This window comes from Saccoglossus kowalevskii, chromosome 11 (assembly GCF_978046115.1).
Source record: "Saccoglossus kowalevskii chromosome 11, keSacKowa6.1, whole genome shotgun sequence".
NCBI lineage: Eukaryota > Metazoa > Hemichordata > Enteropneusta > Harrimaniidae > Saccoglossus > Saccoglossus kowalevskii.
Window position 1 is genome coordinate 24,864,586 of NC_140651.1, and position 25,549 is coordinate 24,890,134.

The 25,549-nt window shown below is 36.7% G+C and overlaps 3 protein-coding genes across 4 annotated transcripts; 2 read left to right on the forward strand and 1 right to left on the reverse strand.

The window, feature by feature from the left end:
- The first annotated feature begins 5,189 nt into the window (after positions 1 to 5,189).
- On the forward strand, positions 5,190 to 6,163 carry LOC146736561 (uncharacterized). Its single transcript, XM_085505302.1, has 2 exons — positions 5,190 to 5,377; positions 5,752 to 6,163. The coding sequence occupies exons 1-2, from the start codon at positions 5,190 to 5,192 to the stop codon at positions 6,161 to 6,163; spliced, it is 600 nt and encodes a 199-aa protein (XP_085361428.1).
- An 8,679-nt stretch (positions 6,164 to 14,842) lies between these two features.
- LOC146736562 (solute carrier family 22 member 4-like) lies at positions 14,843 to 25,324 on the forward strand. The gene is made up of 4 exons (XM_085505303.1): positions 14,843 to 15,087; positions 22,921 to 23,422; positions 24,838 to 24,941; positions 25,255 to 25,324. The coding sequence occupies exons 2-4, from the start codon at positions 22,991 to 22,993 to the stop codon at positions 25,322 to 25,324; spliced, it is 606 nt and encodes a 201-aa protein (XP_085361429.1). The 5' UTR covers positions 14,843 to 15,087; positions 22,921 to 22,990.
- On the reverse strand, positions 17,456 to 19,171 carry LOC146736563 (uncharacterized). Of its 2 annotated transcripts, XR_014930852.1 has the most exons (3): positions 18,983 to 19,171; positions 18,094 to 18,267; positions 17,456 to 17,874 (listed from the first exon to the last, which is right to left on the reverse strand). XR_014930852.1 is itself a non-coding variant. In XM_085505052.1 (2 exons), exons 1-2 carry the CDS (start codon positions 18,007 to 18,009, stop codon positions 17,546 to 17,548), a joined length of 336 nt encoding a protein of 111 aa, XP_085361178.1. In that variant the 5' UTR covers positions 18,010 to 18,042; the 3' UTR covers positions 17,456 to 17,545. The 2 variants fall into 2 exon arrangements, 1 of the variants encoding a protein (XP_085361178.1); XM_085505052.1 differs by lacking the exons at positions 18,094 to 18,267; positions 18,983 to 19,171 and adding an exon at positions 18,003 to 18,042.
- Positions 25,325 to 25,549: the final 225 nt, after the last annotated feature.

Sequence of the window (25,549 nt, forward strand, 5' to 3'; positions counted from 1 at the left end):
CACCCAGAAACGCTATTGTGTTTATCAACATATGTTGTAGATATATAACATACAAGAGAACTGGTGATGGTTGTAGAACCATAACTGCCTCAGCTGAAAGATTGTTATGTAATACAGGGGAATGTGAAGGGAAATGTATTATAATGTTACCTCTGTGTAATTTACAATATATCTGCATTAACATTCACTGTGAAGGACAATATGGGAGTTGACTTAAATGACTGGTAGAAGCAAGGCTGGTCAAATTTTGCGAAATAGTAGTTAGAATTTCCAGATACGCAATCGACACATTGTGGGATATCAAAATATGGATGATAAACAGCAAGTGATATTTCCAGAGATTTCGTTGGTTGGAATTGAAGCAAAGGAGTGGCCTATTAATCCATGAAACATACTCACACATATCCGTACATATCATCCTGTCTTATTGTGTGTGGGCAAAGCTGCCATGCACACAATCGGAAAAATATGTTATTACTGTAAATAATTATAAACAATAAAAACTAAAATTTTGAAAAACTATGAACAATTAATAAGGAAAATATGTGATTTGCTGTACAGTTTCCAGAAAATTATTACAATTCCCAGAAGTACATACGAATCGTCAAAACGTACAGTTTGGTGACAGTTGGGAATGATACCAAGATTTAAGAATTCCATGAGAATATCGCAACGTTCTTTTAACACATGAAACAGATGTGCATTAGTCGAATTTTGTATAGTTTCAATAGACATACAAGCACCTGTATATATTTTGACAATAAACCCCACATTCACATTGTGCAAATACAAACAATACATTAAACCTTCGTGATAATAACAAGTAAGTGTTTTATAAACCCGAATGAAAAGTCCGGAGTCACGGCGAATACTTCTAGCGAGTCACCCCTCTAAAAACGTCATTACTGTGCCAGTGACATTGAAATTTGCTCTTCCATAAAGCAGCAGTTTCCATCTTTTTAAAATAATCAAAATCACCTTGTTACCCTGTCGAAGCATATCCATTGTTTAACAACGATTGTCCCAAGGGATTTTTCGTCTTCTCAATTTCCCAAGATAAACGTCCCAAGGTTGTTTAGTTTACTAGAAGGACATGTCTTTTGCAGCATTTCTTGTATTAATTTCCATTGCACAAAAAAGTAGCAAATACTGTTACTGAAGCACAGAATTTGCATGATTTTTTCTCCCCGGCCATTCATTCAAACTGCAAACGAAGTAGTTTACCTCATCCATAGTTGTTGACACTTTGCAAACGCCGTGATGGATGTACATGTATTGTGACGTATTTTGACCCCGGATTCTGACCTTGCATTCTGGCTACATTTACTGCCCTTTCATACCTCTTCAGTTTCCTTTCATTATTTCATCCAGATTCCACCATATTTAATATTTAAAACCAACCTTCATTTCACAGTCACTCTAGTTTTTACTTTTCTAAAATTATTTTACTGATCTAAAGACTTTCCACTCCCATCATGCAATCCCCCATAGTAGTTCCGGAAACACAGAGGCGATCGCCAGCATATCTACAAATAACCTTGCTCTCAGGAGCTGAGGAATGACATGCCACCGAGGAACGCTATCGTGTTTATCAACATATGTTGTAGATATATAATATACAAGAGAACTGGTGATGGTTGTAGAACCATAACTGCCTCAGCTGAAAGATTGTTATGTAATACAGGGGAATGTGAAATAAAATGTATTATAATGTTACCTCTGTGTAATTTACAATATATCTGCATTAACATTCACTGTGAAGGACAATATGGGAGTTGACTTAAATGACTGGTAGAAGCAAGGCTGGTCAAATTTTGCGAAATAGTAGTTAGAATTTCCAGATACGCAATCGACACATTGTGGGATATCAAAATATGGATGATAAACAGCAAGTGATATTTCCAGAGGTTTAGTTGGAATTGAAGCAAAGGAGTGGCCTATTAATCCATGAAACATACTCAAACATATCCGTACATATCATCCTGTCTTATTGTGTGTGGGCAAAGCTGCCATGCACACAATCGGAAAAATATGTTATTACTGTAAATAATTATAAACAATAAAACTGAAATTTTGAAAAACTATGAACAATTAATAAGGAAAATATGTGATTTGCTGTACAGTTTCCAGAAAATTATTACAATTCCCAGAAGTACATACGAGTCGTCAAAACGTACAGTTTGGTGACAGTTGGGAATGATACCAAGATTTAAGAATTCCATAAGAATATCGCAACGTTCTTTTAACACATGAAACAGATGTGCATTGGTCGAATTTTGTATAGTTTCAATAGACATACAAGCACCTGTATATATTTTGACAATAAACCCCACATTCACATTGTACAAATACAAACAATACATTAAACCTTCGTGATAATAACAAGTAAGTGTTTTATAAACCCGAATGAAAAGTCCGGAGTCACGGCGAATACTTCTAGCGAGTCACCCCTCTAAAAACGTCATTACTGTGCCAGTGACATTGAAATTTGCTCTTCCATAAAGTAGCAGTTTCCATCTTTTTAACATAATCAAAATCACCTTGTTACCCTGGCGAAGCATATCCATTGTTTAACAACGATTGTCCCAAGGGATTTTTCGTCTTCTCAATTTCCCAAGATAAACGTCCCAAGGTTGTTTAGTTTACTAGAAGGACATGTCTTTTGGCAGCATTTCTTGTATTAATTTCCATTGCACAAAAAAGTAGCAAATACTGTTACTGAAGCACAGAATTTGCATGAATTTTTCTCCCCGGCCATTCACTCAAACTGCAAACGAAGTAGTTTACCTCATCCACAGTTGTTGACACTTTGCAACCGCCTTGATGGATGTATTGTGACGTATTTTGACCCCGGATTATGACCTTATATTCTGGCTAAATTTACTGCCCTTTCATAACCAGTTCAATTTCCTTTCATTATTACATTCACATTTCATGATATTTAATATTTAAAACTTTAGTTTTCACTTTTCTAAAATTATTTTACAGATCAAAAGACTTTTCACTCCCATCATGCAATCTCCCATGGTACTTCCGCAGACACAGTGACGATCGACAACATAACTACAAATAACCTCGCTCTCAGGAGCTGATGAATTACAATAACAGCCTCTAAGGCATGTCAACAAGAACAATCCATTGTCGATAACTTATTGCGCGACATGCCGATATCTGCCGTCGAGTGTAAACTGTACACTCCATAAATACCACTGTTATCCTATTGTGACTCAGTCGCAGGTATATCATTCATTCACTGTGCTATCAGAAACACAAAGAGATGGGATCATGTAACTTGTATTACTGTTGTTTGATTACGTGTTTTTTTGAATACTGTAAAATACTTTATTTTCGCTTGGAATTTATTTTCGCTGAAGGAATGATTCAGTGAAAATAAAATCCAGCGAATATACCTTTGTTTCCTATATTTTTCATTCAACACAGTCAAAAATCAGTGAAAATAAATTCCATACAAAACACCCAAAAATCTTTTTCAGCGAAAATTAATTCAAGCTAAAATTAAGTATTTTACAGTATATTGCATTATAATTTATCATAAACAGAATAGGCTCGCAGCTGAATATTCGTTAGATGATGTTGTCTAAATAAATACGCATGTGTGTATACTGTTTTGATAAGTGGAATAACAATCGCTGCGCATGCGTTAATGTTATATGCAGAACGGATGCTACTACTACCCGGTAGGTAAATGCGTACCAAAGTAATATGATTTCTCATTGGCTTCGTTTACATTGAACTGAATAATTTTAGTGGAGTTTGTACGTGCTACAATAATACAGACCGAGGTCAAATTCAGTTGCCTGGGCATTTGTTTATTGTGGCTGTGGCTACGCTAGTGAGTTCCAGCAATCACGTACACAGCGTAATAACAAAAAGAAACAAAAAAAACTCCTAGTTAAAGTGGGGGAGTCGTCACCTGCGCATGCGTCAGATGGCCGTAGCGTGTCATTGTTTACAAACAAGCGTCTACCCATGAGCCTTTGCGATTTAGCATGTATTGTTATCATCGCTTGGGACTCAATTCCCGCGCGTGCGCAGATGACGACCCTCCCGCTTTAAATAAGAAACTGACAACAGTAATTCCCATTGCGTTTATTTCACAATACCTTTCGTGGAAAATGTAATATTCCTGCATATTAGGCCGCGTTTATTTTTATTGATGTGTTTTTCCCGATTGGTTGTTTGTTCATTTCGGAGACGGAACATATGGAACTTCGCGTATACCCCGTGGCAAAAGCCAGAACAGGAAACAGGGACAGTACACCACAATAAGTATATACCCACGTACGACGCAGATTTTCGTCTCCATGAAAGCCAAAACCACCGAAATAAATGGCAACGTTTTGGTGCTTTTTGATATGTTTGTATACTGATTTACAGCATTAATTAACCTTCAAAGTGAATAAATTACATAATAATCAATCACTATTGATGTAAATTATGGCACATAATTTACATTAATATTTAATTGAATTGGCGTCACACATAGAGTTATGAAGGTTATATTATTGTAATGGCTTCACTTTGAAGGTTAAATTATTGTAATGGCTTCACTTTGAAGGTTAAATTATTGTAATGGCTTCACTTTGACACGAACACACATATGTGTCCACCTCAAGGACTTTACAAAACCATCTGCTAGTCAGCGGTCAGCAGTAAATCCTAGTCATTGGTATTGTCATCTATGGGATTCTAGTGATCTGAGACAGCGATACACGGCTAGATACGCACATAAATGTTTCAGCTAAGGGCGCTACAGCAGAAACAAAAATAATGAGTCAAACATTTTAAATCATATTTTTTTACGGTACATGTATCTTGTATTTTGCTGCAATTCCCCCCCCCCCATCGTGTTTTGCTTGCGTGTTTGTAATATCATTTAGCTTTATTTAGCATTCTGTGTAGTTAATTAACTTTACTGTATTTTAGTGTTAAAGTGTAAATTGCAAGTGCCTGTATACAAATAAAATTTACAGAAAAAATATACATTATAAGCAGAGACGTTTTTTCCTTAAGTTTATATGACATTCGGAAAGAAATTACCTTCGAGATATTGCCGAAAACCGGCTCTTTGTGAGTATTTTCCGAAGAATTCCGAACGCGTTTCAAGACTAGGTCATCGAACTTTCAACGCGTCGTGACGTCACAAGGAGAAGTTCTCTAGTTGAAACATGGCGGAACATTCAGATGTAAGCAGCGCTGCTGCCGACATTTCAGATAATTCGTTAACTTTGTTTGATACGTCTACGATCATTAGGCCGTACATGTATGAGCCGCTGGCAGAAGTCAACGTTCGGGACGATCGTAGTGCCCAACACGTCGAAGAAACCTCGAGTACTCGACTCGATAATTTAGATTGGTACGTAACGAAACCGGTGAATTCCACCGCATGCTTTGATTTCTAGATTAATCAAAATTGATTATCAAGTTTTTATCGCAGATATGGCTTGGTGCCTTTTTTCTTAGATCGCCACAACTAGCTGACCACATAACGTTTTCATTTACGAAAATTAAACTGAACGTTGAGATGCCTTGTAGTGAAACCAAATGCTACGATCTCAGAGCTATGCTATTTTAGTATTTATCGCTTCTAAAACATTGTTCACTATTCATGTGCCTCGAAATCATGAATTTTATTTGAAATTGAATCGTTCATTTTGTCAACTGTTAAAAATCAACAAACGAACGAACTGTAATAAACATTGAATTAAGACAAAATGTGTTTTTATTTAGGTGTAAATGTGGTGGACGATGCCAAATATTGCCTACAGTAAGAGAATGTGTATGCTGTAGGGAGGTAACTGTTGTTGATGCCAAGTGTTTAGAAGCAGTGTTTGAATTCGGTTTAGAAGAAAGATTGCAATGCATCACGCAACATTCAGGCTTCCAATGTGTTAGTTTGAACAAATTTGTGCTACAAACTGCCTGGTTTCAATACAGGCAGCAATATGACACCCCATTTTATGGTCCTGACCATGAGAGATATCGACATACTGCCTATCGTCAGCTTGCAAGATGGTGTTGGGGTTTTTTAGGAAAAAGTGTCCGTGTAGTTCTTCCTGCTTGTGCTGTTAGTTGCATTCGTGCTCATTTTCCACCACCAGGTCCTGAAGAAAATGCAGTCTACATGGGTCATCAATATTAATCAAATTATAATAATGCATAATATATAATTGAATTAAAATTTAGATGATTTCTTGCAGTATTTGTTTTCTGTAGTCAATTATTCAATGAAAAGGTAACGAGCAAGTAGTAAACATTTGCAAGCAAAAGCCAGATCCAGATTAGAAATGATCTAGAACTAGTCTTAATCCTTCTATTAACTGAAATCGGCAAATACATCATTTTGCGATATTACAAAGAATTAGACAAACACAGAAATAAAACACATTACAACTAAAGACGCCATAAAGCTATAAGTATAGGATAAAATCAACTTCACTTGTCGACTACGGCGACGGACACAAAAATAGATACGGTCTAGATTATTATCAGCGGGCATACAACAACCGTCACGGTCGAAGTGCCGGCATCACGGCATATCGTCACCACTCCCAGTGCCTGAGGCAGTGCTGTGCTACGTACGAGGCTCAGATTAGCATAGAAATACACAAATGCATAAATGAGAAAATAATAAAATAAACTCACCCACTTGAAAACCCTAACGAAGTTTTCAAAGAGCTGTCCCGAAAACAATCCGTGGTAAAATGTTTGGCGCAAACCACCGCCGACTCGCCAGGGTCTACGCGGTCCCAGTCTGCTCTTTTTGTTCTCACAAATTTCACCCATTGCCGACGAAATCTTCCAAATTTTGGGAAATTATGAAGCGACACGCCATCCTTATGGGTGGCATTGCAGCCATATACGACGCACCTTTTTACCATAGTCTACCAATATTTTTGAAGGCTAGTTCTATGAAATTAAACCTAGCAGACAACATGCAACATTGAACACCGGGGAGTTCTCCTTATGACGTCATAATTCCGAAGTTTCCCGAAGCCATGTTTACAAATACGTGTTGACAAATTATGTCTTTATGAGACACATATTTGCGTAATGTAGGACCGTATATAAGGTGGAAAATAAAAATAAAATCATGGAATAATGTCTGGAGCCGATTTATTGTCAAATTAAAACATGCACATGTACTTGCAATTTACACTTTAAGTAGTTTATTTTATCTTATTCTATTTTATTTTATGTTACCTTTATTTTATTGTTATATGACAATAGAACAACTCACTGTAGTTTGTTTTAGTGTTGAATAAATAAATAAATAATCTTTTTTTCAACAAACTTCCGGCCACCATCAGTATTTCAATTGGTCGACCCCTAATATTATTTACGGGGCCCCAATTCCAGGGGCAGTTGAGAATTGACACTGAGCAAAGTTCGTGTAGTACCTGAAGGCCGATGCGGTGAGGCCCACTTTTTCCGTGACACGACAGCTGAAACAAGCCTGATGCCTACGCCGAAGGTAAGAACAATTTTTTTTTGGCCTGTGTATACATTCAAGATATGGAGCAGCATGACACAAATCAAGTTAAGCAGGCTTTACGTCCGCTGCTTAAAACTCGTTGGTATGCCCCTAATAGAGCTGATGGCCTGATCATTTAGTGACAACTACGCGATAGTGTTATGGTAGCGATGTGCCCACGTTCCGTCAGTTCCATAGCTAACTTCCACATTTAATGTCATACGTTATCTGTGTGAGTGTATAAAATTCTGTTACTAGTATACGTTTTTATTAGCGTATATGCTACATATGGTGATGTTTTTTTTAATTGCGGGTAAATCATCCAAACAATGGTTAGGTGAACATGTGTTATTTACATTCCATTATATGACTGTGTAAGGTCAGAGTTCAGGGTAGCTCACAATAATAAAGTTGATTACATTACATATTATGTTTGGTCACGAAGCATGTTGAGTGCGACACATTGGTCAGATTGCGTAATAAGACTGAACGATGTTACTGGTACAAATAATTCTACCGCCAATCAGTTGATCAGCATTTAGGATTAATGTTTCTTGGAAAAAACTGGCCACCAGTCAGTCAATTAAAACCCTGGAACTACATGGTTAAAATACAGTCCCTCAACACAGTTACACATCCCCCCACCAAGGAAACGTTATTGTTAAAAGACATGCAGTGAACGACTCGAAGGTTAGACTCAGTCTGCTGGCTGTCACCGGTGCCAACGTTCTGTTTCTTCTGATTACCCAGGACGTTCAGGGTAGTTTTGTATTTGTTGCAAATCGTGTTGTTGCTATGTACGAAAATTAAATGCGTTTTGGGGAAATTATTTTCAGCTCATACTGCTAGATTTGCATTTTTTGTCCAATTTTGATATAAAATTACCAGGTTTTCTCGATGATAGTCAAGTGGTCGTACTTTTATACTGTATTTACAAAACATCGCAATTTTATTGACGGTTTTCAACAAAACTAGTTTATCCTCAGCAATACGAGTTTTTTTTTTTCACTTTTGTACTAATGCTTGTCATACCATGCCAAGAAAACGTATTCAAATGCTTCGGGGAGTAGTTTTCAGACTGGTGGTTTACGGCAAGACGTCAAGAAAAAGGCAATAATGAAAACGTCATAAATACACACTAAATATTATTATGATGTTTAAAAGTATCGTCGCATAAGAAATGAAGAAACACATTGTTCTGATTCTTAAATTTCAGTTATTTCGACATTTACAGGCTGTTTACTGCTAATCTAGGGTAACTGTCTGGATTTTTGTTTTGCGAAAAATAGGTAGTTTTTTAGAAAACATTGTTAGCATGCATTTTCGAAATCGGCGCTTCAAAATTACAACTATAACGTGTTGTAATTTGAGTAAAGACATCACGCCATCTTTAGTAGATAAATAACACGGTTGTAAATAAGCGATGTGCCACCCGTAGTCTTTTACTAAAGCCATGGTTATTATTTATTAATATGCTGCACATTGATGGTGTCAGTAAAAATAATACCACATTTGTAGAAAATAATTCTCAGCGACAAGGAAAGAAAACAGTATGGGGTCGGTTTTTACGCCATAAAATTAGTCCGATGTCTACATTTCCAATTAATTTTACCCACTCTGACACTTTCTTGTCAATACAAAGTACGTCTTAATATATTCACTGCACCTAAGCATACGATTGTTTTAGCTTCAAGTTGGTTTGCATGCACCTCGTCCCTTATATCGGTTCTGTTTTATGATAATTTACCTATCATGACGAGGCTTTAAAGCGGGAAGGTCGTCACATGCGCACGCGCGGGAATTGAGTCCCAAGCGACGATAACAACACACGCTAAAACGCAATGTTTAAATGCATGATAACGTTTGAGTGGACAAGCATGACGTGGAACGTGAATGGCGACTAAATGTCCAGCACAGAACCACTTCTAGTCTGTACAAGTAACCTGTAGAATACTGTGTGGGTAATATTTTTTATATTGATTTTTGTTGCATTTGCAGCAAATAGTTACCAAACAATGAGAAATCTATAGGATTGAATATACCCCACAGCTGGCTTCACATGCATTGTTCATAGTTCATATGGTGCTTACACCAGGATTTAATTACAGCACCTAGGCGGTATGTGGTTACAGCTTAATGTTCGAGTAATCGCAAGCAATTGACATGACAATAGAAATTCATTAAAGACTGCCACTCCCATGCAATTAACAGCGAGTGAAATTCCTGGGATTGAAACATATATTTTGAAGTCACTGATGTAGGCAACGAATAACTGCAAGTTGACATAAAGACGAGGTAGTTTATTTAATCAGTGGTCAACTAGAGGCTGAAATTATAATTAATTTGTTTATTTCAATTTCTCCTGACGTCAAATAGAATACACTGGTGAAACACGGTAGTAACTGTGGGTGAAAGGATGTTTTGGGGTGTAGTTTACATTGTATATGGAGTGGTAGGGTCGGGTGTAATGTGTTCATTTCCAACTATTATGAAGTCACGTAGAATTTCACTTAATTTATTTTTGCTGACATGTTTTCAAGCATTACATGTGAATCTAATTTTCACTGCGCTGTGTCTCAATATAGTATGAGGGAAATGGCATATTCACTGGAATTTATTTCAGGGGAAAAATGTTTTCAGTGATAATGAAGTATTATGACAGATACCCTCCCCGTGGCTTTCATTGCGTATGGAAGTTATTTTCACGAGTGATGCGGTGTATCCTGCTGCCGGACTTTCACGAGCGAAGCCACGGGGAGGGTATGGGGTTCTGTTATTATACACATGTCCCATATTTGATTATTTCATATTAAAAAAAGAACGTGCAACAAACCGGGATAGAAATTTAGATCGGGGAACCCAATTGCCCATTAATATGCTCCAAGACAGTGCTGCGACCTAGCAACGCTTGTCAGTGTAGAACGCGTGTCGCTGTACGTGTGAAAATAAAATAATCAGACGTCTAATTTAAGTCATTGTCCGAATAAATAACTCGTCGATGTTTAAGCGCGGTGGTCGTAGCACAGCGCGTGTTCGAATTCCATGTAAATAAACAATGTATTTTACACGCGTTGTATACGTCGCTGTGAGTCCCATATCGAACAGGACGCGACACGACGACTGTCGCCCTTTAGTTGGGACCACGACAGAACCAGAACTTAAACTGGGCGACTACGATACACGGTTGATGTTGAAGTTAAAAGTTCCTCCACAGATCTGTGCATTGGCAAACATGCCGTGCAACTGCGGTACTCCACTGACGGAATGACTTTCGTTGAAATCGGTCGTCGCTGACTCGTGAGCTGCACACTACAACCTCGTTTGTGATGTTGCTTGCTTGTCGTGGATAGACTGAGTCTTGGTTACCGGTTAAATTTTGCTAATTTGGCGTTGGTAATCTTTATTTGGAACTGAGTAACGCCGCAACGTCGCCAGCAGAAACCTCATGGTATATCGATGTTGATGGTTGCGGCTCCATATTAATCGGAGATTTTACTGCGGGTCCAGGCAGCGGGTGGATCTTCCGAGAGCCCTTCAAGATTTATAAAACTCAGATTCCAGGTGGTCAACAAACATTAAGTTCTCCCAATCCTAGTATTCTATGTGATGTACATCTAACATGCCAAAAATGCTGGTGAACGATTTGAACCTGACAAAAATACTTGAAATAGATACCAGGAAGGGGAGGGGGGTAAAAGAAAAGTTATATAACATTTTATTATTCAATAATTTATTAAAATACACAAGTTTGTCCAACTCCCTGTGATACAACATCTCAGACATAGCTCATTGTACTCGGCTGGAGTGTGGGCAAAAAGTTACTATTTGAATTTTTGATATCTTTTTTCATTAATGAGAAAGTTGACCCCGAAGTTAGAGTAACTGTTCAGAAGGAATGGCTTTTTAACTCTTCTGTGATTTTTTTTTTGGCTTGGCTGATTTTGTCACGGTTCATACTTGACAGGCAGGTCGTACCATCACTAATTGGAAAAACAATCCTGACCCACCGCTACCATGGCAACAGCCAAAGTCTTGTAATAGCAGTGCCCAAATGATCATGCCTTTTATTTTGGCTACGTTGCGCACTGGTAAGAGATCACCGGCGCCGACATTGTTACCACTGTCAACGGAATCCCAACGCAGCTTTGAACTTTGAATAAAATGTAAATGCTGCTTCCAATCTAGAAAATACTATCGCAAAACGATTGGAAATTATACATTTAACGGCTGAATACGTCCTAACAATAAAATAAAGTGACTTCTAATGACTGCCATGTTATTTTGCAAACCTCGTATAAGGTGCCCGGTTTTAGTTATAAACAGACGTTAGCTTCACGTTCATGTCCCTTCCATGATAACAGCCGAAAACATATTGCTTGTTTTTTACCGGTTTTCATTGGCAACCGAAGTATTTTTATTTTGTAAACAAATTTTCGTCTGCTATTTTTATTCAGTTCAAATCGTTCAGCAACATTTTTGGCATATTAGGTGTACATCACATGGAATACTACGATTGAGAGAACTTGATGTATGTTGACTGATTTTTATCATAGTACGAAGTACCAGGAAGTTACTCAGTTCCAAATAAAGATTACCAACGTCAAATGAGCAACATTTGACTGGTAATCAAGATTCATGTAATCCATGGCTAACAAGCAACATCACAAGCGAAGTTGTAGCATGCAGTAAGTCATCCCGTCAGTGGAGTACCGCAGTAACACGGCATGTTTGCCATCAGCATTGTATTCAAACGAATCACGTGGTGTGCCGTTCTCGTTCAAACCCGGGATTCGATCAATAGGGGAGTCCCATTAAAAAAAACACATTGCAAATCATGCAAGTTCAACATTTTCAAACCAATATACTAAAACAGAAATGCTCAGAGATGTAAATGAAGGATAGATATTACTTTTCACTATACACATCTCTGTTGATACTATCCCTCACATATTCTACTCCCAATTACTCCTGCGTAAAATGGACTAGCCTCTTCATGTTGACATTCAGACTAAAATCACGTGACAGGCTGTTAATATCGGCTGTTGCATACTCTTTCGCCGGTCTGGAAAATGTGTTTAATTAACTCACATTCAAGCAACAATGCAGATTTCCCAGTGGGAGTGAGACTATTCAAACTCTGCCACTAAAAAATAGGGGTGTTTTCAGCAAAAAACGAATAACCCTGGAATACATACAATATACTGAATTTCGGAACAAATCGTGCATTACTTACAGCAGCAGAATACCACAGAAATATCAGACGAAACATGAAAACACTATATATTGTATTTCAGCCTGAACCCTCTATATTGCAATTCAAGGAATTAACCCCATATGTGCATCCATTTCCCACCTTGGTATCACCCACCCCTGAAAACAAACTCTTAATACCACGCTGAAGCGTTTGGTAATGAAGGGATATAGGCTGGAATCTACCACACGTCTAGCCTGTATTCGGGGGGGGGGGGGCAGGTATCTGATGTAAAACATAGATAAGGGTGGAGGCAATCAGCGATCCAGTGGTCACACATTTTTTAAACTAATACAGTCTCTCGTTTATTTTTTGATATTTTTCCAATAAAATTAAATATTATGAGAGCGTATCAATGACGAAAGCCGGTTGCCGCGAAATAAACAATATTTTGTTAAATATTTGTCGGTAACCTAGCTTTTGTCATATTTTATTTTAAGAAACACCAACATATGAACAAGATACTGTATATATGCATATACTCCCAAACTGTTGCATTTATTTTGTAGTTTGTTCTATCTACATTCACTTTCAGATTCAAGGGCGCAAACGTCAAACCATTTTGAAAATTAAGAGCGAATAACCAATAATGAACTTAAGGTAGCGAGACTATTATTTGCATACTTGTTTTCATCTTCTAATTGTGACTACTAGTAAATGACTACAAATAGACCCGGGAAAGTATATATTTTTAGAATCGCCAGATTTCAAGCTTTTCACAAGTGTATTTTGCATGCCCGTATCTGCATTCTACGACGCGTTACTCAATCAAAGGTGAAAAATTACTTTTTCTGTAAAAAAAAAATAATTACGCATTTACGCTGGCGATAAGAAGTATTTTTTTCACTTTTCCTAGTTGTTCAATAGTCTGGTAAATTGAATGTGTCTAGTCAGTTTTATTCAAGCAACGCGTTTTAAAAAAATAGTGTGCTGAATTTCAATTACTGTTTTAGTCACATTGCCCCCAACTCAAACCACAACTCGTTGGTAAATAATCGATGAAATAGTTTGTCGGGACACATTCAAGTTCCTCTCATTGTCACCTTAAAGCTGTGAAAATTTGGTGTTAATCCGACGACAATAAGTATACGTTATTTTTTGTTAAAGACCTTGTATTTTGAAAAACATAAACTCCTAGAAAACGTCAATGAAGTAACAGCAAATATTTTCAAGCTTGTTTATCGGCACAATCAATTTGTTTTCCCATCAAGGTCTGTTTTACCATGTGTAGGGGCATCCAAGTGTGTAAGGCTATTAAAAACCAAAAAAATAAAGGAATGGGATAGCTATAATTGAATAAATTCGGCATATGAAAACACCAAAATCAATGATTTTTTTTCAGTGGCTGTGTGACCTTGTGTCTGACACATTCATATGCAAATGACTAATCTGTGAAACAAACAGGTGCGGAGACAAACCACTGGAATGTTTGGAAACACTCATTGTGTGTCAGATAGCTACTGATAACACATCCTAACATTGCTTTGTCTTGAGTTTATCTTTGAAACTTATAGGCACACAGATTAAACCTGTATTGTTGATTTTGGAAAACACTACTGAGGCTGCCTTGCTTCCCTTCAGAAAATATACATTTTAACCAACTTACATGACATTCTATGTTATGTTGACTTTATCATATGAAAGTTTATAGTGCATTTCATCAATTAATAAATAAATGTGAAAATCGTAATTTTCAACACAAATAATAGTCTCGCTACCTTAAATGCAATTTTAAATGCATTTTTCAAAGTAAAGTTAAATTGCAGATGTAAATCTATTATAAAGTTTTGAAATATAAATTCATTTCAAAAATAGTGTTTTTAAAAGAAAATTTATTTCGTTTTGTAATTTTCATTTTTGCTCGTGTTTTTAGGTTTTATATCGATTTTAATTATGAAATCGACAAAATAATTTTAGAATGCAAAAAAAAAAACTGCGTAAATTACGGAAAACCTGACACTTTTCAAAAAGCATGACTGTGTTTCCCTGGATTGCGTAAGCAACAGACGGTTAATTTAAATATGAATAGAACATGAATAAATTATAACTTTGCTACACAGTATCCCTGTGACCTTTACTGCGCAGCCTTATTTTGAATTGTCAGTGAAGGCCGAAGGGTCTAAATCAGCTGTTTCTTTTTAAAATGCAACTGTGAAGTAATGCCGATGTTGTACTGAAATCGCCGCGATGCCAGATTCGGTCGAAGTTGATCCGGAGATAACGTGATTGAGATTTCTGGGTCAACGGCGTCAACGTTGACACTCGAATTTTGATCAATTTCGACATTGACTACTTTAGTTTTGGGGACAGGACGCCAGACGTTCCATACTTCCTATCAGTGGTGAGTGTGTTTAATAGTGTAACATCTGACCACATGTGAGTGGTAGGCGAGTGTACCGACGACAAGCCCTGCGTACAGTGCTGTGTGTACAGGGACGCGTTCGGTTGATAGGGACATCTATCAACCGAACGCGTCCCCGTACACACAGCACTGTACGCAGGGCTAACCGACGACTAACTATAAAGTATACCAACTCGAATTAAGGTCATTGTTATTATCCAAGAAACGTTCCGAGTGCCTGTGCATCTGACACCAGCCGTGAAATACATAATCTCTTTCATGTCAACCTCTGCAGTAGCCCTGAGTAGTGACAGTCCTGTAGGTTCTTCCGGGACCGAATGATCAGCGGAAGAAGGCCAACCTACAGGACTGTACTCAGGACTACCTCTGCAGAATGTAGCACAGCCCTAACACAATGTAGTCTGTACCTTAAAGACCGATTAGTCAATCAAATACAAAAAATGGATTTCCCCGTGGTTAATAAATACGAAGCATAGTTCGATTATCCGTGGCCTTTGTACACCTTCAATAGCAGTGTAATCTTTGTCGGTGTTTTTATAATAAAAGAAACGCAATTTGTCGGTATGATTAAAAACATCGGCAGTTAACACCTTGGACAATAGATGTTAATCGGGTCGGTGTGATGTTTGCTGGCATGCATCCTGTGGGGTCATGTACTTGGCATACACAAAACACAGTCCCTCTATCACCGGTCTCGAAACGGCCGCTGTCCTATTGTCCTATTGCGCGTAGCGGGTAAATAAACCATTGACACCTATACGTAATCCGCAGTTGACGCAACTTGTCAGGGGTCATCTTCAAGTTGACCCGCATATCATTACCATTAATGATTTACCCGACATGCTTTGCGAAAAAAAATTGTGCGGTTGCGCAGAAGTTTTCAGAACCAGAATCAAAACATTGGAAGTCGATTTTTGAGCAGCATGTCGTGGAAGTACGGAAATGATTTTGTTGGCTTCGAGGACGAAGATATCGAATGGGATTTTGTGATGGGACAGGAAGACTTTTTCCCCTCTAATGCTGCCGATGTTCCAGACGATATGAAAGTACATGTACGCGAATCTGCTAAACGGAGAAATTTCGTCTACGTCTGCCCGACTTGCGACAAGCAGTACAAAAGTTTAAGTGGCTTCAAGGGGCACATGAAAAATGTTCATGATACAAACGTCAAAGGTATGTCCGTTACTATTGCTGTATGATCGAGGGGAATTAGTAAATGTTTGGTCTAAATGTTGTTCGAATTTTTTTTCATATTTTTAGCACAGTTACATCAGGCAGCTGGTTGCATCTCCAACGATTATTAGTTGTCTGAGATTGCATGTACTTCCGTTTCACGGCGCTCCTGTGACAATATCGCAATAAATTTGAGTACAATAATTATACGAAAAAGAGCCTATTGCTTTTTATTTGGGTCGGCAGACTCGCCGTGTATGAATCAAACTGAGCAGACACGATAACATGAAGTCCACATCACTACCAACTTGTCGCCTCTTGTGAAAGTGTGAATGAGTATTGTTGACCGAAAATCCTCACGATGTCTTGACGAATATGAAAATATGAATGATTTATTATGAATATATTTATTTATAAGTTTTAGTTTCTATCTATGGTAATCTGTATACTTCATGGTTATATTACATTGTTTTCAGTTCCTGAACACTAGCAAACTGGCAATATTCAATCTGTGAAAAGAAGGTCCAGTGAAGAACACAGCAGATCAGGTAGACATTTTTTTTATTACAGGTTTAATCTCCATAGAGCCACGTTATAATTTTTTTTAAGATAGGCTCAAAGAATTTTTTTGTGGGCCTGATTATTTTTTTAGATAAGCTTAATAAATATTTTTTTTCAACTCAAATGTACTGAATATGAATTATTACTAGCCATCTAGTATCCATGAAGAAAGAGCATTTTAATATCCTAAAATAAAAATATAGTAATTTAAAAAATGCAATTACCATGTGCAATAATTAAGTTTTTCCGTTTCAGGTTTTACCAGACCCAGCAGTGTATAACAAATTGTTGTTGCAAAGGCCTTACACCACAAGATGGTTTGGCATGCTTTTTTTAATATGTGGGTAGACAGAAAAACCACAGATGACATAATTAATGTATTTATGGATTTTCGGCCCAGTGACAGAGATATAGATGAACTGTTCAGAACATGCATTTTTAACTTTGCAGTGTTGGCAAGAACCCGAAGGGACATCATGGACTACCAGTCTGAAACAGTTAAAGCAGCAAGCACAAGTGAACTAAGTATTGAGGAAGAGCAGGCACTCAGATATTTTGCTGATTACATTCCCTACAACTTAAAGAAAATGGCAATGAAAGCACAAAAGCAAAATTAATTAAAATTTGTATTTATTTATAACTTATTTACATCTAACAATAAATACAAAAAACAGCAATATATTAGTATATCTTGTTTTTTTTACTATTTTACATTGTTTTCAAAAACAGAAATACTAATACTTCTGTTTGGGAAGAGAAGAGGAGGAGTATCATCTACTATATGCTGTAAGGGCCTTCTCTTGTGTCTCCCTGTATTGCCTGTGATGCACTGCATGTGATAAGATTTTTGAAGTCTGATGACATTCTCTTGATACCCAAAAGCCATAACTGTTGGGTGGTTATTTGCTCCTCCTCCTCTGTGCCGATGCTTACTGAAGTGGGCTTGTAGTGGGTCTCGACAGAACCTCTCACTCAATATAAAATCCACTCCATGGTTTAGTAGGTATTTAGATACTTCTACAAAAGAATGCACTGGGAAAAACAAAACAAAAATAACTCGTAAGATAAATTTTAAATTACTAGCATATTACCAATTTCTGGAAAACTTTACAGTGAATAACAATTTCACATAAAATAAAAATAAGTGCGACTCAACTCACCAGTCATTTTCAATTCATCAACCGTTTGTTTACTAAGACATAGCATTTTCAGCACTTTGAGAATATAATAACTTCCACATTTAATTCTTACCTGTTGCATTGTAGCATCATTAGCAATGGTAACATGCGATTGTGAAAAGTCATCACATTCACTGGACTTTTTTTTCAAATTGCTTGTAGTAACTCTTGGGCCTCCGAAAACTGTTCTTCTTACGAGGCATGGTTGTTAAGAGCTTGTATGGCTTCAACAGCTGCACGTTCTCGTCTGACAATATAAAAATAAAATAAAAATGTAAACAAAGATATTTCACCGAATATAACGAAACAGCAGATACCCAAATATACCTTAACCCCACAACTCATTTGTTAATCTTCATAACAACCAGTATTGGGTATTATTATCTACACCGGATTTGTATTATTCTCAAAAAAGGAACCGAAACGAGAAACTCTCGTTGATGTATTTACGCACAGTTCGGTATCTAAAATGGCGTCGAGTTGAACCACGAGTTTCGAAAAACACACACAGAAAATCTATTTTTCGGGACACAAAAAAATTGTTGGCAGCACAGAACATCTTTTACCGTCAATGGCACCTTCAACAGCACATAAAATAGTGAATTTAGTGATCATAACGTAAGAATATATGATTTAAAAAACACTACCCATTATCGCAACAATCGACTATTCTCAGGATGTTTGGTCGTATGTGAATAACCAAGATCACAGTTTTCAAGAATTCGACAAAAAATAATACGATATAAACACTCCCACTCGAAGCAAATACACTTCCACCCGCCAAAACGATGCGAGTTGAAAATTCTGCTAGCATATCAAGCGAGAAAAGGGAACCGAAAAACTACCGACATGTTTTGAGCGATGAACTTTTTGACAAAATGGAGGTCAGAAAATCGAGGTCAAATTTTCAAGATCGAAAAAACTACGAAATATTCGAAATGAAAGAATGGATAATAACTCACCTGTTAACTAATGGTATTTCGCTTCGGTAATAACAAAAAGTTGTTAAATATATGAAATTTTACAGCTAAGAGCAAGGAATAAAATACGGAGCCCTCGATCATACGTTGTCCAAAATGGAAAGCGACGCTATACTGTCACGTGACTATGCGACGCCAACAACCGCTACACGCACTCACTGGATGTTTATTGCTAATCCCCCCCTATAACAATAGGCGTTTCGAGACCGGTGATAGAGGGACTGTGCACAAAATAATAGCGCTCAAATGTTGCTCAATCTTTATTAAATAGAATAACAGACTAAATCAGACAGGTATGAACCGGACTTTGGTTTTACAATACAATGTACATTGGATGTTCATTTATTTAGCTCCATGATTGAACAATGTGCTTTGCGGTACGACGCAGGTTACTGTCAGAGTGGACTGCCGCTAAAGCTCGTCAAAAACACAACACAACTGAATCTTTATTAAACACAAACAAGAAAAACATTTTCAGTCCGATGCATTCACTCTGAAATCCCTTCAGTACTCTGTAAATAGAAAGACATGTTATTCAGTAACTGTCAATTAAGTTTTGGAAGACGGATAGAATACGAGAGAAGTCGGCCAATCGCCAAGTCGGCCAGTTACCAAGTCGGCCTATCAGAGATGTCGGCCGGGGGGAGAAGTCGGCCACTTCTACTCTACTAATAGGCAGGGAGACTATACAAATCTATGTTCGTAAGCTACAAAGCAAATTGCTGAGTTCATATAGGCTACCTACTATAATAGTACAACCACTGCATAACAATGACAATGATTTATCTAAAAGGAACAAATAATGTCGTGTTTAATCACAACTATACTCATTGTCTAAACTGTTAATATTTGAACTTGCCGAGGGTGTGAAAGTGTGAAGTTATGCAATGGAAGTGCTTGAACTTATAAGCGGTAAAACTGACTAACCACTTGCTGTAAAATATTGTTGTCATTTGATACCTCGTCAGTCCAAATTTCAGCACCATACATTATGATTGGGGCTTAGACATATTACGAAACGAACCAAATGAACCAAAAACGACCCAAACGACCAAAAAAAAAAAAAAACGAGCCAAAGCGACCACCACAAATCATCGAATAAAGACTGTCCAATGAATTACCGCGGTATTTTCGCGACAGCCATTTTAAGGAGCACATCGACCAATGAGAGCACTGTTATCATCTGGATTTTCCCTGTCAAGAATTACGGAATCATAAAATTACACAGAATAATTAATAATAAACAATAAATAAATAAATAACAAACAAGCAAATAAATAAATAAATAATTTTGATTGTGCTAATTTAAACTTCCCATTAGGTGTAATCATGCAACCCAAGTAGCAAAATTCTGTTACTGCTGTTATGTTTTTGTCATCTAGCGTGAATTAAAAATTTTTTTATCATTCTGTTACCAGTGTTACTTTTGTTTTGTTTATGTTCACAAGATTCCATTGGTTACAGTAATTTGACAAAAATATATACTGCACAAATGTGCCGCTTTCGAGATATCTTTTATCTAATTAATTTTACCAAGGGGTGAATTAAAATACGATACTTTATCTCCAGGATTTATATTGGTGTGAGACCTCTGAAATTTTGAGCAGGATTTAATTTGGCACACGCCATGACAGCTCAGTTTCTGCTGCTTGTTGAAAACAGTTTGGCTGTACAGTAACTCTAAAAGACATACCAAAAATTGGTTATGTCACACTAAAAAAAGAGAAAGTTGTTCAGAAAACACAACATTATTCATAACAACAAAAACAATGAACAGTTATTAATTAATATTTTAAAGGGTAGTGGTCATCATGCTACTGATGTGCGAGATATGGGTCCTTGTTTTATTTTTGTTATAGTCATTTTCAATGATGTTATCCTTGTATATCAAATGAACAGAAAATCTCAAACCATAGAAAAGTAAACAACATAATAAAAATAAAACATGTTTAACAGTTACTGGAACAACAAAAAACAGAAGACCTAAATCAAGGCTAGTTTTGCTAGATATTAAATTTATAGGTTTCATGATGGTGTGCCCTATGTTACGAAAGCAGAGGAACGTCCTCCTGTGGTGTAGTGGTACTGTCTATGGAATTGTTGATTGGTGGATTGAATTCAGTAGTTAACATGTCAATATTGTAGGAAGTCTCGAAATTCAGTCAAATATCCAAGGATATATTGACTACATTATTTTAACAATTTGCAATGGTGGAAATTAATTAAACAAGAGTTGTTTACTAGTACACCAAAATAAGTCGAAAATATTTGTCAAAACACATATTGGAAAGACTTTCCAATGTACTCCCACTTTTAATCCTAACTCTAACCAGACCTCTACCCTCTATTGTTCCCTTCAATTAATTGCACATGCCCCTCTTGAGGACACCTATAGTGACCTAGAGGGAATAACAGAATTGGGAGGGGTCGCTGTAGGGGTAAAGCTAGGGTAAGGGGACATTTGAAAGTCTTTTCATCTCAAACATTTGTTGATATATTTATTTCTCTCAATTTGCAATGGACCAAAATAAGTCTCAAATATTTCTTGAGACATTTATTCTCACAATTTAACAACTTGTAATGGTGAAAATTAATTAAACAAGACTTGTTTACTCCAAAATAAGTCTCAAATATTTCTTGAGACATTTATTCTCACAATTTAACAACTTGTAATGGTGAAAATTAATTAAACAAGACTTGTTTACTCCAAAATAAGTCTCAAATATTTCTTGAGACATTTATTTTCACAATGTAACATCATACAATGGTGGAAAGCATTAACCATTGTGCTATGCTACATAGCTTACACAATTGACAAAATGGTGGTAATTTTCGCACCTGAGATCTAGGCGCACATGTCCTTAGGGTTGGGTCAAGTATGGTTTTCTTTAAACATTCTATTTGAAATCATTCATTGCATGTGAGTGTGTTCTGTTACAAATTTTGACTCGATTAAACAGGGGTTATTCTAGAAAAAAAACTGCAAGAGGGAGCACTGCAATTCAGCGACGCCACCAAGTGGGGGAGATAGGGTTCTCCCTACCAGGGTGTGGAGTTTTTGATAATTCTAAGTTGAAATGGAGCATTCTATGGTTTCCTTGGGGCCAAAATTACTATCAGAAAGGTCACAGTTGAAGTCTGTGGCCACATGTGATCCCTGGTCAATCAGAATTTTATGGTTGCCAGAGGATCTGCTCCCTAGGGTAAGGGGGCACATGGCCATGGCATGAGGGCGCTGCGCCCCTGTTCCCTTGTTTAAAAAAATCCCTGATTAAATAAAATTACTGGACAATTTATGGTGTTTTCAATTTGTGAGAGGGAGTTGGAATTGTGGATGTTGAATTCATGTACTCGGTCGTCTCATGTACACAGTTTGTGTGATCTAGGTTTTATCATAAAGTGCCCACAATATCAATCAGTGGAGCAGTGTTTCCTTCAAACTTGGCACACAGGTTCCCCTATGTAACCCACATGACATTGTAATGTTTAGAAACTAACTGTCAAGGTCAAATTATACATACATATATGTATGTTCGCAATATATTATATAATTACTTGGGTAAGATGCCATTGTTTTTAAAACTTGTCAATCTTCAGGTCAAAGGTCAAGGTAATAGATTGTATAAGACATTGTGTCATCCCTGAGTTATAAGTGCTTTCTACTTATGTGTAGTTTTCAAAAGTTATACCAACCGATAATTGATTCTATAAACTCAATTTTAATTATGCTTTTTTTCTCAAAATATATTACTGTGACACACAACGAAATAATGTTTCATGATGCTATAATTGTGCTGACAAACCAATGTAGAATGTGATTTATCATCAACTTTGTCAGAAATGATGAGCAGGCTTCTATTTTAGAAATTGATGAATTTAAATGCTAAATAAAGCATTCCATATCATTTGTTTTCTTACAGGCTCTTCCTTGAAATATTTCTGCGTGGACTGGATGCGACAACTTTGTCTCAATAAAAAAGACAAGCAAAAATGCAGCATTATGATGATATCTTGAAATACCACTTGGGGGAATTTGGTGCATTCCAGAAACGCGCTTTTCTCTTACTCAGCCTGACTATCATCCCTATTGGCATGAGGGTAGCTTCGTTTGTTTTTATATTGGCGGAAACTGACCATTGGTGCAGAATTCCTGAATACGATGATCTTATCGAGCAATGTGAATACATTAATGCTACAACAGATTGTGACTTGTTTGTGAAAACAATTACAATTCCAAAAGAGCCTGTTAGCGATGTATGTGACACCACATGGAGATTAAGTAGTTGTCTTAGATATGATATTAACACAAGTGATGTCATTGATTTGATTGACACCTATGATAACCAAACGCTAGAGACACGAACATGTGACAGCGGAATGGAATTTGATACAACCCAGTATTCATCCACGGTGATACAAGAGGTAAGAATCTACTCTGCTTATCAAATTTGTTCACAGTGGCATTTCTATGCTATTACAAAGTTAAAATAGGCATATAGGATTAGTGTCCCGGAAGTACCTGGTAAGAATTGTTGAACATGGCTATTGCTATGGGTGATAATTATTTTATAAGTTATGCACAAGCGACAGCATTGAACAGCCCGCATATTAAATGTGATGGTTGTATGCTGCGCATGTGCGACATTTGTGTCGATAAACTTTGATTTTCTCACAATCTAATGCGCTCTTCTAATGGGACCACAAGTATGAGGTTTGACCTTGGGGGTTGACTTGCATTAATTACCACCAATGACTGGCTTAGTCTTTTCCACAAAACTAAATGAAACCCTAACCTTAAATTTGAACGATTTCAAACATCGCCATGTCACAGAAATAAATTTGTCGAGAATATTTAGTTTCATTTGTGCTGACATGACGTGACAGCCATTTTGGAATTGTTGAACACTGATGGCGCTATTCATTTTGTGTTTCACAGTGTGAAATTTTCTCAGATATCATTAGGCCAATGAAAAAAAATGTGGGTTAGGGTTTCGTTTCGTTTTGTGGAAAAGACTAAGCCCTGATGACTCAATATCTTTCAATCACCTGAAAAATACCTAATTTAAAGCTTGGTAACGTCTCAGTTTGTACTCGTTGATCTGCGCAGCATCCAAAGTCGCCATATTTGTTTATATGAGATCCGTATAGCTCACGCATGCGTGTCACGACTACCGCTCTTTAAGCAATCAGGTTCATGTGTGTGGAAATCATTTGTATGAAAATAACTAATGCCTTTGAATTGCATGATCTGATCAGATTTTCAGGATGAAAGGTCACAGCATGTGTGTTATGGGGAAATGGGACCACCTTTAAACTTACCAGTAAGACCTGGTTAGATTATCAGGTCAAAGGTCAAAATTTATACACAGATGTATGCAAGAAATTTTACGATTTAAAAATCAAACTTAAATGTCACAGGGTTACAAAACACGCTTTCAACCATAACTAAATTGATATACACAATATTATTATTTAAAAAACGACATGGCTTGGTATTTCCTCTTAGTGGTGACCAAGTGTTATTTTTCCCATGTTATTGTCTTGAGTTTAGATTCAGGTAGACTTGTTTTGAAATACTGAACATTTTTTGAATGTCAAATTTAGTTTGTTGTATTTGAATAGAGTAGAATTTCAAAGGTCAATAAGTTGGCATAATCCACCATTTTTAAAATGTTTTGAGTGCATGTAACTACATTGTACTATGTGCAAAAATAGAAAGTGTGCTGATATTGAATCCAAGGAATAATATGAAAAATGCACCCTGCTGTACTTGGATGGCAAATGTATGGTGACTTGATCAATCAGCTACAATGAGTTGTTTACATTTTCCATTACAGTTTGGCTTTGTCTGTGACTGGCATTATCTGGGTCCTCTTTCAACATCTCTATTCTTATTGGGTCCATTTCTAGGGAATTTAATCATCGGTCACATGGCAGACAGGTAAGTAGCAATGATTTTGAAATAAAAATGACATCATTCCATTATTTGAGTGATTATATATGAATATTTTATGCATATTTTCAAAAGCAGTTAGTAGCGATTCAATTAGTAGTAGAAAGTCTAAAAGAAGATGAAAATATTGATTCTGTAATATTGGTACTGGCATTCAAGATTTTTCAGCTGAAAAATCATCAAAATCAAGCATTTCTGTCATTCTGGAACCTCGTCTCGACTGTTTACAGATGAATTTTTTTCAGAGTTGGTACATAAATTTGACATTATAGAACCTTGATGCACGTGTTTTTGATTTTAGATCAGATTTAAAAAGGTGGACTGGCAGCCATTTTGTTTTAATGAAAACGGTTCTAGGGCCATATCTCTGACATTCTTTGACAAATCACGTTCAAATTTTATATATTCCTTATACATCATGCCATAGATATACAAATGTATCTACGATGGCCGACCTTTGGCCATTTTGTTTTAATTAGTGCTTTCAATAGCTCTCAGTATGGACAAGTACTCATTTGACAATCAGATACAAGATGACTGAATTTAAAACATTTTAATTTTAAAAATTTTAGTTAAATGTTCAATTAATCAGGCAT